The 15421-nt window shown below is 38.2% G+C and overlaps 2 protein-coding genes and 1 pseudogene across 2 annotated transcripts; 1 reads left to right on the forward strand and 2 right to left on the reverse strand.

Annotated features, from left to right (window-relative positions):
* Positions 1 to 1128: 1128 nt before the first annotated feature.
* LOC144254545 (olfactory receptor 5AK2-like) lies at positions 1129 to 2058 on the forward strand. Its single transcript, XM_077797850.1, has one exon. The coding sequence runs from the start codon at positions 1129 to 1131 to the stop codon at positions 2056 to 2058; it is 930 nt and encodes a 309-aa protein (XP_077653976.1).
* A 4330-nt stretch (positions 2059 to 6388) lies between these two features.
* LOC144254193 (olfactory receptor 5AK2-like) lies at positions 6389 to 7346 on the reverse strand (annotated as a pseudogene).
* Positions 7347 to 14217: 6871 nt separating this feature from the next.
* Positions 14218 to 15147, reverse strand: LOC113195170 (olfactory receptor 5AK2-like). The gene has a single exon (XM_026406594.2). The coding sequence runs from the start codon at positions 15145 to 15147 to the stop codon at positions 14218 to 14220; it is 930 nt and encodes a 309-aa protein (XP_026262379.2).
* Positions 15148 to 15421: the final 274 nt, after the last annotated feature.

Genomic DNA, 15421 nt, shown 5'->3' on the forward strand with positions numbered 1-15421 from the left:
GTAGAAATATTGGCAAAAATAAAAATTTTAATGAGAAAGTAGAACACCCAACATTTAGTGAGATATAGAACACCAAAATCTTTGACTATTGGACAATGAGCAAATTATTTTGTAGTTAAGGAAAGAAAATGAAAAAAAGGCACTTTGTGACACCAGTGACCACAAGGAAGTGAGTATATGGGGCCCGTGAGCAGGTAGCTACAGTGTGCACTGGGGCTTCCACCAGAAGGTGAAGTGGCCACACTTGGGTGGAGTGAATGTATGTGTCAGGCCCTCAAACTCAATGGTGGTGTTTCCAGGAATACATCACAGAGAAATGTTCACACTGAGGTATTTTCAGTAAGACCAGTTGTAGGCGATCTGCTCTTCATCACTAGCAGAGGACACAGGTAAATGGAGACAATGGACAACACAGAGCACACCTGTCCAGGGGTAGTCTGTGGACCATCATTGCACCAGGGACTCCATTACCTGGCCATGGTGAGATAAGTGCAGAAAGTGACCGTGCACATTTAAAACTACTAAAGAATTTTGACAATGCTGACATTGGGATCGAAAACATATTAATAATTTAAAAAGAAACAATCCATTTCCATAGATACATTGAAAACCTTTTTACAGAAGACTGTATGTGCCCATGAGCCCATGTTAGTCACAGTGGAGTTGGTGAGTAGGGAAAGGGGTAAAATGGGAAAATGGACATAAATTAGAGCAAGATCATATACAACTATCTGGGCAGGCTAAGGTTTTCAGATATGACAATTTATATTTGGGTAAATGGTATTTTCACTAAAACATATAGAATGGTTTTAAAAAGCGTAAGTGAATAAAAGCCAGCATATTTTATGTGCCTTAACTGATATATTTAGGAAACATCAATCACTTCCTGAAAACTCAGCTGATGCTCAAATAGCCCTTTCTCCAAAATACACAGGCAATTATCTGTGCTGAGCACCAAGGTTCAGCCTGTAAATTCAAGTCCATTATGTCACAGAAATACACTCTGAGCCCACTGTGGAACCCAATATTATACTATTTTCACATCTACATTAAGAGAATCACAGGGCCATACCTTTTCTGCTCTTGTCTCTTTGCCACTTTACACATGCTGTTTAATCTTTAGCAACCATGGGACACAGTAATGGCACTGAAGTGACTGAATTCATTCTGCTGGGATTTGCGGGTCAACACGAGTTTTGGCACATCCTCTTCATGGTATTTCTGGTGACCTATGCAGCCACCTTACTAGGCAATGTGGGGATGATCCTCCTCATCAAGAGACACTCCTCCCTTCACACCCCTATGTACTTTCTCCTCCAACACTTGGCTTTTGTGGACCTCTGCTATGCCTCTGCTATCACTCCCAAGATGCTGCAGAATTTCCTGTGCAACAAGCAATCCATCTCCTTCACAGGATGTCTGGTGCAATTGCTGGTCTATGGTACTTTTGTAACCAGTGACTGCTACATCCTGGCTGCGATGGCAGTGGACCGATACGTGGCCATCTGTAACCCACTGCACTACCCAACTGTCATGTCTCGGAGACGCTGCATTCAGCTGCTGCTGGGTTCATACTTCATGGGTTTCCTGAATGCCTCTGTAAACACAGGTTTTACTTTCTCATTGAACTTTTGTAAATCCAATGCAATTAATCACTTCTTCTGTGATGTACCCCCAATCCTTGCCCTGTCATGCTCCAGTATCCGCGTCAACATCATGGTACTGACTGTCTTTGTGGGGTTTAACTTGACATTCACTGTGCTGGTCGTCATCTTTTCCTACACATGCATCCTGGCTGCCATCCTGAGGATATCTTCTGCTGCAGGCAGGAAGAAAGCCTTCTCCACATGTGCCTCCCACCTGACAGCAGTCACCATTTTCTATGGGACTCTCTTGTATATGTATGTACACCATGGGACCAATAGATCTCAAGAGCAAGAAAAAGTGGCATCTGTGTTTTATGGTATCATAATTCCCATGTCAAACCCTCTCATCTACAGCCTGAGAAACCAGGATGTGATAAAAGCCCTAAAACACATAGGAAATAAGACCTTCTAGCTTGAAACATGATTTCTATGTCAGCAGGATCCAAAAAGAAGGCCAAAGGGCTCTTCCTATTCCATCAAGTGATGAGGCAAATGTTTCTGACAAAAAAATCTATTCCTGAATTATCAACAATAACTAAAAGATGCCAAAAATAAATTGATTACATAATTGAATTTCTAATAATATGTTTCCTAGAAAACAGCCATCTGAATATAAGTAATAAGTTTTTGCTATTGCCTTTGTACACTTCGATGAGCCTCTTGATATATCTGGCATTAAATTAATTAAAGAGAACATAATCAATGCTATATCAATGCCTCTTCAGTTGCACTATGAAGATTCATCTAGGGAAAAACCTGTTTGGTTTTTATGAAGTACTTGCCTTCTCTTCTCTTTTGGTCTTTTCTTCAGAATAAAAATAACTCTTGTTTTTCTCTCAATATCTATCTTATTATTATGAAGTCAATTTTAGAGGGCATTTCTTCAGATAATATGTACCTACAGAAGAGTTGGACCAAGAGGACAATAGGATAGATCATCACACGTATGGAGGAAAAAGGAATGAAATCCACCCTTTCCGTCCTATTTTCTTAACAAATTAGGAATCTGACACTGAAGTCAGGAAAACCTGGTATATGTCAGCATTATCATTGTTAAAATGTACCTTGAATCTTCACCTCTCTTCCACTATCGGTGTATGTCTTAGGAAAACAAAATCCAATGCAGAGGAGACTCATTGCCCAAACTCCAAAATTGAGAACAGATACAAGAATCCAGGATTAAATCTGGAAGTCAAGTATGCACTTGTTAGAGTCTGTAAACAAGTCAGGATGGCGCCTGGCATTTTGCAGAGGGAGTGGTTTGTGAAGTGGCACCAGAGAGCCATTAAGTGTGGAGATTTCTTATTGGTTGACTGCTGTATCTAGTTTATGCTAATTAAGATAAGCTGTGTGGAATGTATAAATATCCCTCCGGTCCTACAATAAACGGCTCCTACTCCTGCTGTATCAATGTACACAAGTTGTTCGTCACCTCCCGGTTATTTTGCTGCAGCTGGACTGCGGCATGCACTCAGAACATGGTATTCTCAACAGCTGGAGGAAAAACGAAAGGATTAAGCACCCACTCATCCTATTTACAGGAAATATAAACTAAAAAGCTGAGAACCCTTGTTGCAATTCTGTTTTGGTATTTTCTCTGGTTAGTTAAACCACAGGGAGGTGTCAGTGGGGTCATTGTTCACCACCTTTCCCAATGTTTCCAGAAAGTTCACTGAGAAAGAAACAGTGGGTTGTCAACCAACCATCACCCCAATGTGCCAAGGGAATTCAAATGGTTCCCAACCATGCAGCAGGGTGCATCACAGTAGAGAAGTCCCCAGATTAGTTAAGTCTGGTCTCACATGATGATGCTGGTCTCCTGTCCATCCGTCCCCCAGTTGAGAGGAATCTTAATGCTTCTCTGAAATGTAAGGAAATCTCTAAAAATGAAGTGCAAGTTTGATCTTTTCCATGCTGGACCATCCTCATGGAGGGAACGTCAGGAAGTTTTCCCATCCTGATATTCTCCTAATACAATTGTTCTTAGAGATAATGGCTGCCAATGCCCTTGCTCAGAGGAACTGGACTGCTCAGAGATGGGAAAGATTCTTAGTCAATTTCTGTTCCAAATTAGTTATATTCAACATTTACAAACTAGAAATACATTAAATAAAGGACAAAAATAAGGCAATAGTTATAGCAAATTAACCTGTTCCAGCCTATGACAGACCACATTAAGAAAAAGTTTATTTTATAGAAAAAATAATTAGATATAATTAATGAAATTGATCAAGTTCATATTTAGGGACTTTAGTTTGTTTTAAAAAGCATGGATTAAACCATGTCTAGAGTTAAAAAGTTCAGGTTTTTTTTTTTTTAACTTCTGCAACACATGCTTAGAAATTAGGCCTTATCCTAGGAGGCATTAGGGAGGGCATCTGTAGTTTAATATGAACTTTGCTTAACGAGCCCGAGTATGGATTAGGGGAAGAGGGAATTTCTCTAGATTTCTGCCACTTTGAAAGTTAAAAATCATGTAAGCCAGCCTTTGGTTGAACAAAGTTTGCAAATATCTCTAAGAATTTACAAGCCATTTTAGAAGCTACGTTTTAAGCTACGGTGTTCAAACAAAATTTATGACTCTACAAATACTAGAATTAATAAGCACAAATAGGTTAAAATAATTAAGCCTACCTTTCAGGCGAGCGCGCTACCGCTGAGCCACATCCCCAACGCCAAGCCTACCTTTCAAAAGATGATAAAATTATTGTAAGTTGAGAAGAAAATTCTTTTATTTTACATAAACTTAGTTTATAATCACTATTTTTAAGTGATACAACTCATAAATCTAAGGCCTCATTCTTTGCAGCAAAAGCAAAATGTGGGTTTTTTTTTTCTTTTCATTTTATTATTTGCTATCTTTTAAAGAAAAATAATGCTTGGGGAAGCAGGAAATACAGAAAGGAGAGGATAATTAGCTTCACAGTACGGAAACAAATTAGAGAGCCTGGTGGAAGATGATTTTCTGTCAGAAAGTATTGATCACCAAAAGTTATACAGAAGATACAAAATAGCAACTACGATGCCATCATAAGGAAAGAAGGAATTGATTACAATTCAGGAGCTACAGCACCTATCTGTGGGCCTGAAAGTTATCATGGACCAGAAAACACTGACGTAAGGTGACCCCATGTAGGGCACGGCAGAAGAAGGAAGGCTTCATGGTAATTTACGTGAAGCAAGCTAACAAAGCTCAAAAACTAGCCCAGTGCCACTCACAGACATTAATATAAAATCACGAAATAACCATAGCAACACAAAAATAATGGCAGCACAGCGAAAAGAAAATTGTCTCAAAACTAGCAACTCAAAGCAGGAGTTCTTCCATAGGACCACAGAATACTTGAGTATTAGAAAATCTACTATAATAGTTCCTTCAAGAGATATCTGCGCCCCTGTGTTTATTGCAGTATTATTCACAATAGCCGGGACATCAAACAATGTAAAGTCCACCAAGGGGTAAGTGCATGGAGAAAATGGGGCACAAGCACCCCTCTGCACACATATATGCACAATGGAACATTATTCAGTCTTTAAAAAGAAGGAGATCAACCATTCCTGACAATATAGGCAAACCTGCAGAACAATATCTGAAATGAAATAACTCCAACACAAAAGACACTGCCTTTGCCTTCTCTGAGCAAAGGCATTTAGAGCCGTTATGTTTAAGAATAATTGCTTTGTGAATGGGAACCACTTGGGTTCACTGGGTACATTTGGGTGATGATTGGTTGACAACCCCATTGTTACGGTCTCAGTGAACTTCCGGGAAACACTGGGAAAGGTGGTGAACAATGTCTCTTATCCATGATCCCACTGACACCTCCCTGTGGTTTAACTGGCCAATGAAATACCAGAACAGAATTACCAGGAGAGCTGTCAGCCTTTTACTTTACACTTCCTGTACACTATAGGAGGGTGTGTCTTGATCCTTCTTTTCTTAGCCCCCAGCTGTTGACAATACCATGTTCTGAGTGCATACTTGACTTCTGGATTTAAGCTTGAACTCTCTCTATCTCTCCTCATTGTTTTTGAAGACTGGGTGATAGAAAGCATCAAGATTTGGGTAAATAAATCTGCTCTGCACTAGGTTTTGTTATCCTAAGAAGTACAGCTTTCATCACAAAGCTAGAGAAAGCCAGCTGGAGATTCAAGTTGTACTTATCAATCATACAGCCAATAGGCACCGGATCTTCCTGACACCGATGTCAATTTCCTATTTTGTTAGGAAACCAGGAGAGCATGAATATCAAATGCCTTGATATCTGTGAGGATTTCCCTGTTTCCCTGTCTGCTCCCACTCTTGTTTTCTGTACCTATTATCCAAAGAAGCAGCCTTTAACATTTTGTTTCAAATAAAAACCTAGATAGCTAGAGAGAAATAGCAGGAGTTATTTTTTCATTTTAAAGAAGGGATAGACTTCTTTTTCTTATGTTTCTCTTGGTGTATTATACATGATGGTTGGATTTATTTTGACATAATCATATAGGCATGGAAGTGAATTTGCTCCATTTCAGTCCCCAGTGCTTCCCCCTTCCCTTCTATCCTCTTATTCCCCTTCCTCTTACTCTATTGGTTATTTACTTATTGGTAATCAGTGCATTATAGATACACATAAAGGTGGAATTCACCTGGGTATTTTATACAGGTATATAGCCTAATTTTGTCAAATTTATTCCACATTTCTTCTCCTTTCCCAACTCTCTTTATCCCCCTTCAATCTAAGAGGAGATGTGCTTTCCTAGAGGAAAAGTGGAATAAAGTCAATGAAGCTCTTATTTCCTATGTGTTTTAGGGCTTTTATCACATCCTGGTTTCTCAGGCTGTAGATGAGAGGGTTTGACATGGGAATTATAATACCATAAAACACAGACACCACTTTTTCTTGCTCTTGAGATCTATTGGTCCCATGGTGTACATACATATACAAGAGAGTCCCATAGAAAATGGTGACTGCTGTCAGGTGGGAGGCACATGTGGAGAAGGCTTTCTTCCTGCCTGCAGCAGAAGATATCCTCAGGATGGCAGCCAGGATGTATGTGTAGGAAAAGATGACGACCAGCACAGTGAATGTCAAGTTAAACCCCACAAAGACAGTCAGTACCATGATGTTGACGCGGATACTGGAGCATAACAGGGCAAGGATTGGAGGTACATCACAGAAGAAGTGATTAATTGCATTGGATTTGCAAAAGTTCAATGAGAAAGTAAAACCTGTGTTGACAGAGGCATTCAGGAAACCCATGAAGTATGGACCCATACATTCAGCAGCTGAATGCAGCGTCTCCGAGACATGACAGTTGGGTAGTGCAGTGGGTTACAGATGGCCACGTATCGGTCCACTGCCATCGCAGCCAGGATGTAGCAGTCACTGGTTACAAAAGTACCATAGACCAGCAATTGCACCAGACATCTGTGAAGGAGATGGATTGCTTGTTACACAGGAAATTCTGCAGCATCTTGGGAGTGATAGCAGAGGCATAGCAGAGGTCCACAAAAGCCAAGTGTTGGAGGAGAAAGTACATAGGGGTGTGAAGGGAGGAGTGTCTCTTGATGAGGAGGATCATCCCCACATTGCCTAGTAAGGTGGCTGCATAGGTCACCAGAAATACCATGAAGAGGATGAGACAAAATTCTTGTTGAGCCGCAAATCCCAGCAGAATGAATTCAGTCACTTCAGTGCCATTACTGTGTCCCATGGTTGCTAAAGATTAAACAGCATGTGTAAAGTGGTAAAGAGATAAGAGCAGAAAAGGTATGGCCCTGTGATTCTCTTAATGTAGATGTGAAAATAGTATAACATTGGGTTCCACAGTGGGCTCAGAGTGTATTTCTGTGACATAATGGACTTGAATTTACAGGCTGAACCTTGGTGCTCAGCACAGATAATTGCCTGTGTATTTTGGAGAAAGGGCTATTTGAGCATCAGCTGAGTTTTCAGGAAGTGATTGATGTTTCCTAAATATATCAGTTAAGGCACATAAAATATGCTGGCTTTTATTCACTTACGCTTTTTAAAAACATTCTATATGTTTTAGTGAAAATACCATTTACCCAAATATAAATTGTCATATCTGAAAACCTTAGCCTGCCCAGATAGTTGTATATGATCTTGCTCTAATTTATGTCCATTTTCCCATTTTACCTCTTTCCCTACTCACCAACTCCACTGTGACTAACATGGGCTCATGGGCACATACAGTCTTCTGTAAAAATGTTTTTAATGTATCTATGGAAATGGATCGTTTCTTTTTAAATTATTAATATGTTTTCGACCCCAATGTTTTAAAAGCAATAAAATGGTCTCAGCATTGTCAAAATTCTTTTGTAGTTTTAAACGTGCATGGTCACTTTCTGTACTTATCTCTCCATGCCTCTTTTTACTTTTTGGCAATATAGCTACTGAGGTGATTTAGGGATACTTTTGTTCGGTCTATTGTTAAACCTCTCATGATGTGTCAACAAAGATGTTCTTATGTTCTGTACCCCAGTAACACAACTTTTATCCTTTATAACCAGAAATCAATGACTCCTAAATAATATCTGATATTTTTTTGCCTCATGATTTGTTTCAAAAAAATACAAATATTAATGAAGTTCATTCTTTTTGAAAGTTTATTTTGTTATGAGAGCCAAATTCTGTGATACTCATGATTGCATCATGAGCCTTATTAAGGAAAAGAAAACATTAAAGGCTTGAAGAAGACCAAAAATCAGACTGTTTTTTCTGGATAAGATCTCAATACTATAAATATCACATATCACCCATAAATTAATCTATAGGTTCTATGCCATTCTAGTCAGATACTTGAGAAAATTTTTTGTTCAACTTGGCATTTTACATGGAATTTCCTAGGAAAACATGGTGGGAGCAGGACTTGTCCTATGAAACATCAGACGTTATTATGAAGAAATTAATAGTAAGAAAAGTGTGGAGGTGGCTTTGGTAGACTAACAGGACAATGGAACTGAGAAAAGGAAGTCACAAACAGACCCTTTAGTCTATGGACACTTGAGGTGTGAAAACATTAATATGTACATCAGTGAAAAAGGGAGCAATACCTGTGTATCTAAATGCTTACATATTGAAAAAGTAATATTGATTCCTTACTTTATATTTTACAGAAGTGGCTTCCCTATGTGTCAGAAATTGAGATTTCAGTTTTGAGAATAAAACATTGCTGAATATGTATGATTTAGCATATAGAAAAAAATTTAGATGACTTAAAATCACAAATCATAAAAATTAAAAATTCTATTTAAAATTATCACTATAAAAGAGCAAAGACTGAATAGTACTGGAAATTTGGTCAGGCAGATTTATTTCCAACACGTAGATGTCAAAGATTAGTATGTATCCAGTATATTATCTAGTTATAATTCAGTGTAATGTGAAAATTCGTGAGAGATATGAACAGGGTAATTATGGAAGAAAGCAAACCTAAATATTCGATAGAAATATGACAAGATACACAGCTCTCTAGTAATGACTTATATATGAATACTTCAAAGTATAATTTTTACAGACATTACTTTAAATTACCACCTTTTGGTGACAACATGGTCCCTCAGAAACTCCTATTTTTCTGTTGGTAAGATAAATTAGTACAGTAATGTTTGAGACAATTGAAAATGTTAGCACAATTAACTATGTGAGTCTATAATTCAGTATTTCTAGTATAAGCTGTATTCTAGCAATATTAGTGACTACATATAATGGACATTCACACATATGTACATGTTCATGTATGTGTAAGTTTTGATACAAATAGACATATACAAACAAGAATGTTTTGAGCAAATTTTTTTTTTGTAGTGTGCTATGCTCTGAATATCTAAAAATATGGTAGCCTCTTTGTGTATGGATAATGGTAGAGACCACAGGAATCTTGGGTTACATGCAAGAAGGAACATAGACTTCTGAGATCAGAATTTCAAAGTGTTTCACATAAGGACTCAGAAAAAAAAGAATTATAGAGATAGCTTTCTTATTATTAGAGAATACCTGATTAACCATGAATGGAATATTGGATGGATATTATAGAGGCTCCTCATGAGGTCTTAGATGAAAAGGAGTAGCATGTTATTTATTGGACAATGGGGAAAAGACAATCCTTTTCATGAAGTGGCCAAGAACTTGGCCGAGATGTGTTCACATTCTTGTGTTTCAAGGCAGATAGGGTGATGAAAATGCATATCCAGCTGAGGAGATTCCTGGAGAAAGTGTTGAAGGAGTCATTTGCTTCTTACTAAGTGCTTTTGGTCAAGTTGAAAAGAGCGACATTATTTAGGATAGATTTGTCAAACACAGGAGACTAGGAGCTTAAAGAGTTGGGAAACTCTCAGGATATCTGTACTGCAAATTATGACACATCATACTTGGAAGAAATTACTAAGAGCATGGCCAGGTGACTGATGAGGAGATTCATAGGGACATGAAACCAGGGATCTTATGTGAATCAAAATAATCCCAAAGCCAGGATCTGAGATGGGATTATACCAGCAGAAAAAAACACCAGTTAGGAGTCAATGAAAAATGGAAAAGGGGAAAAATTGAAGCAAGATTGTTGAACTGCTTGGAACCTTCAGGATTGACCCATTGCTGATTCCTCCAAAGGCAGGAAGAAGGACCCTGCAGGCCATTCAGAGATCACTGGGGCTGCCACACTTGCCAAAGGCACAGAGTTCATAGGCTCATCATAATCATCATCATGATCATCATCATTGAAAGAACAAACAAGGCTCGGTGTCGGAGCAAATGCCTGTTTATTGAGGAACAACTCTGCATATTTATAGAGCCAGAGGTGATTTGATAGTTGGCATGGGGTGCTTTCTGATTGGTGGGTGGAATCAGGTGAGCCAGTAGGGCTAGTCTGATTGGTGGGTAGGATCAGGTGAGCCAGCAGGGCTCACCATTGGATGGCTCTTCTTGGGGGATGGGGATTTTAGTCTTTGGAGCCAGGGTGACTCCCAACAATCATCACCATCATCATAATCATTAGTGGTATTGAATTCAGGGGTGCTTTATCACTAAGTTACATCACCAGTCATTTATTTATATATTTATTTTTTAAATAGGGTTTTGCTAAATTGCATGGGCTGACCTCAAACTTGTGATTCTCCTGCCTTGGCCTTTTCAGTAGCGGGATTACAGGTGTGTACAATTACACTCAGCTCAAGAGGGTTATTTATTTATTTATTTTCACAGAATGTATCTTATATTATTCACTAAATAGCAGATTTCTTGATGAACAATTATTGATGAAAGTTGTTGTTCATCAACTGTTATCTCACTAGGGTTATTTTTAAGTAAAAGATTCTCGTAGAGTTTACTTTCCTAGGTTTGGGACTTGTTTTGGACAATTGCTTCTTTCTTATTTCTTCTTTTTGGAGTGGGAATTTCTATACTATTCCCATCCTGCCAATGTTTTTTGGAAGCACATAAATTGGTTTGAGAGGTTCACAGCTGAACAGGAGTTTTGCCTAAGAATAAATCATATCATGATTCTCATTCATATTTTATTTAGATGATGTTTAGTTAAGACTTTGGACTTTAGGCTTGAGTTGATGGTGACATACATCAGGATTTTAGGATTTTTGAAACTGAATGAAGGCACTTTGTGTGCAAGATGGATATGAATTATAGGGACCAGAGATGGGATGTTATGAACTTAATATATATGTCCCCTTGAGGTTCATTTGCTGAAATTATAACTCTTACTTTAATAGTAAGACATGAAATCTTTAGGAGATCATTAAGTCACAAGGGTGGAGCAACTCCGAAGGGGTTTAGTGAGCACTTTAACCTTTTTTATGCTATGTTAGGAAGGACACATGAGATATCATGTTCAAGCCGGCATCTTCATTGTGGAATTCTAGCCTCCAGAATTATGAGAAAGAAATTTTTGTTGTTTATGAACTACTCTATCAATAGTCATTTGTTACAAAGTCCAAACTGAGGAAGATACCAGGAAAGAACTATACATACAAGTACAGTTTTATTACAACAAGCAAGAAGATACAAATAAGAAACAACCAAAGGAATAGATGCATAGAGTGAAGTCTGGGAGTGATCCAAATATGACTTCCACCATCCTGGGGGATGAGTTATGCTTCTGACTCCAAGTAAGGCAATGTGCATGGAGTATTACCTGCTTAAGAAGCTCACCTGAGTCTTTGGTATCCAGAGTTTTTATGGGGGCTTGAGGACAAACTAGCCACATGACTGATCTTTAGATACAGGCTGCTCCTAGAGGAACAATATCGTCTTGAGCCTCCAGTTCCTCTTGCATTTGAAACTGATGTAGAATATTCCCATGTTTCCGTTATAAATCATTTTTTGAACTGTCCAACATCAAAGACTCAAGGAAAATGTTGACATTCCTATGGGTAGGACATTCCTTCAATTTAAAGATCATTCCCTAGTATCTGAGAATAGGCAAAAACTTTTTTTTAGGCAAGCTTAATTTTTCTCTGTACAACCTCAAATATATGACCTCTATTCAAGATATGTGCCATGAAGCTGCAATGAAGTCTGGGGTATAAAATTTCTATTTCTGCCACTTTACTTTTTCTATAAAATCAGAGTTCTTTCAGGAAGTATTAGGATAATGAATGGATTGTCTAGTGCATAGACAACCAGCTATGTTTTGCCACACAAGGAATGGTTATTGATTCTTTGTATTTCGGCATATGTAGCTACTCTTTCCTCCATGCTATTCCCATTCCAAACTATTTGGAGTATGGTATCATATTTCTTTCCTTATAGTCTAAACTTACACTTTTTAAAAGCATAGTTTGCCATTAAAACAGCTTACTGTGCTGGACTGTAGATGGTGAACTTCCTCATTGAATGGAACCTTCACCTTTTCTATATGTATTCTCTGTTCACTTATTCAAAAAACAGTCTGATGGGTACTTAGAGAATTCCTGACACTAATAGATGCTAGAGACATAATAATGAACCTCTTCATAGAGATCCAATTTAAATGTTTCTATAGTTTTCATATATGGCAGGATGAAACATGTCCTAATCAGGGTGTCATCGAGAAATAAATTTTCTCTGAGTAGGAGCTTACCATTTTGAGGTAGGCATGATAATGTCCACAAGTGCTTTCTTTCTTTGCCTGTACATCATTATGGTATGAAGTACAATCTGAATACTAACACTTTTCTGCTACCTGTTCTTTGTCTTGACTCAAAGGGCTTTTGGCCTACATTCCTATTGGGTTTCTATAGCATTTATCAAAAAAAAAAAAAAAAGATCAGTATAGCTTTTGTAAATGAATCATCACTAGTAGTGTTTAGATGTATCTATTTCTAGTTACCTGTACTGGAGATGGAAATAGAAAATGTTTGCCAGAGTTCCCTTTCCCTAGGGAGAAAGGGATGGAATGAGATGAAAAAGGGTAACTAACGACAGAAATAAATGTATTCAGGTGCCAGGGAATGTAACAACATGGGAATTTTAGGTAAAAAGGATATCTTAAGCCAAAATATGCTTTTTAAAGAATTCATTATTTTTCATTGAGGTTTGTGTAATAATTTGGACAGAATATACAAAAGACCTTATTGTATATAATATAGTGAAATTGTTTAAAGATGAGGAAAATGAATTTACATTTTTTTTGATTGTGGAAAGTTAGGGATTTTTGTAGCCATTAAAAGTATACTTGAAAAATATTTAAAGTGATAGTCTATAAAGTCTATGCACTGTGGAGAACAGTGACAGTGCATGGGAGCCCAGTAACTGAGATTGGGGTCCCTGATGACTTCATGGCTGTAGCATGCTTGGTGACTGGGAAATTTTCTATCCAAAGGCGTAGGATGTCCAGTTGCTATGACAATGCTCTCCATGGGGAGACTCTGTTGCTAGGGTCTTATCAGCTTCAACCTTGCTCTCAGGCACACAGTTCCTGGGACTGAAGGAACTTCCTTGCTAGACAACAGCAGTGTTTCACCAGTTCTGCTGCTGCTGAATCTGCCCACAAATTAGTAACTTTAAACAATGGACTTTCTTGAGAGCTACACAATGCTCCTATTATTTCACATTGCAACCATGGAATGTAACTTAAGAAATAGCTGCATATGTTGCTAACTCTGTAACTTTCATGAATCAAAGAATAATGCTTGCATAGTCTTTAATCTGATTAATGAGACATATATAATAAAGATTGCTGGTGTAATTCTTTTGACCTGCTTTTCCATCAAAGAGCAGCACTCCACCAGATCCCAGCTGTTTTACCTTCAAAATTTGTGTATGTGACTCTTATTTCTTCCAATCTCCCATTGCCCCAGAACCTGCTACTTTGGCCGCCACACTAGCCATGACAATAGACATTTCTTAATATTTCAATATTATCCATAAAGCGTTCTCCATAGGGATTATTTATTTTCAAATGGTATTACAGAGTAAATGAGTCTCAGAAGAGGTCTTAAGATATTTCTTACATCTAAGATATTTTGTATCAATAAGGGTATCCCTGATTTAAAACATTTGAATGTTTTCAATTTTTGAAACAACTCTACTGGGTGCTTTGACGTGCTGAATTGGAAAAATTTGGATCCAACCTAAAAGAGCTTTTTGGTCACCACTTTTAAAGCTTCCTTCACCTCTTTGTTTCTCAGGCTGTAGATCAGGGGGTTCAACATGGGAATGACAATGCCATAAAATGCAGAGGCCACTTTCATATTCTCCTGGGAATTCTCAGAATGACGCTGTAAGTACATGTAAGCAAGGGTGCCATAGAAAATGGTGACCGCTGTCAGGTGGGAGGCACAGGTGGAGAAGGTCTTCTTCCTCCCTGCAGTAGAAGACATCTTCAGGATGGTGGTCAGGATGTAAATGTAGGAGAAGATGACCACCAACACAGTGAAGGTCAAGTTTAATCCCACAAACACAGTAAGTACCAGGATGTTGATGTCAATGTTGGAGCACGATAGCATGAGAATTGGGGGAACATCACAGAAAAAGTGATTGATGCTGTTGGATCGACAGAAGGACAGTGAAAATGTAAAACCTGTTTGTACAGAGGCATTTATTGAACCCATGAGGTATGAACCAGCTACCATCTGGATGCAGACTGTCTGAGACATGATGATGGAATAGTGAAGAGGCTTACAGATGGCTACATATCGGTCAACTGCCATCGCTGCTAGGAGGTAGCAGTCGCTGGTTGCAAAGGTTGCATAGACCAGTAATTGCATTAAACATCCACCAAATGATATGGACTTGTTTTCTGTGATGAAGTTTTGCAGCATCTTGGGAGTGATAGCTGTTGTGTAACAGATGTCAACAAAGGCCAGATGTTGTAGGAAAAAGTACATGGGTGTTTGGAGCCTGGCATCTGTCCTGATGAGTAGGATCATTCCAGTATTCCCCACCGTGGACGTCACGTAGATCATGAGAAACACAATGAAGAAGATGATCTGAAACTCATGTTGGGCACCAAATCCCAGAAGGTAGAATTCGGTCACCTCAGTGCTGTTTCCTTGTGTCATGGCTAACCAATGTCTGGATAGAAGCAAGAAAAGGATCAAGAGAAGAAAGGAAATCTTTGTGACCTTTTCAAATGAAAGATCCTTACATTTCATGTTACTTTTTAAAAATTTTTATATTCATGACAAAATCAGAATCTGGTTTATTGTATTCCAAATAATTTTTCTATATTTTTGATAAAAAGCCATCACAAACCAGTGTATTCAAGCTATAGATAAATTTTACGGCAGAGAAAGCTTCAGAGAGGAAGAACAACTTTTAACCCGTGATTATGAA

Source organism: Urocitellus parryii, chromosome 4 (assembly GCF_045843805.1).
Source record: "Urocitellus parryii isolate mUroPar1 chromosome 4, mUroPar1.hap1, whole genome shotgun sequence".
NCBI lineage: Eukaryota > Metazoa > Chordata > Mammalia > Rodentia > Sciuridae > Urocitellus > Urocitellus parryii.

What these genes read in the sequence shown, in the direction of transcription:
- LOC144254545 (XM_077797850.1), top strand. Translation starts at nt 1,129, where the DNA reads ATGGGACACAGTAATGGCACTGAAGTGACTGAATTCATTCTGCTGGGA.
- LOC113195170 (XM_026406594.2), bottom strand. Translation starts at nt 15,147, where the DNA reads ATGACACAAGGAAACAGCACTGAGGTGACCGAATTCTACCTTCTGGGA.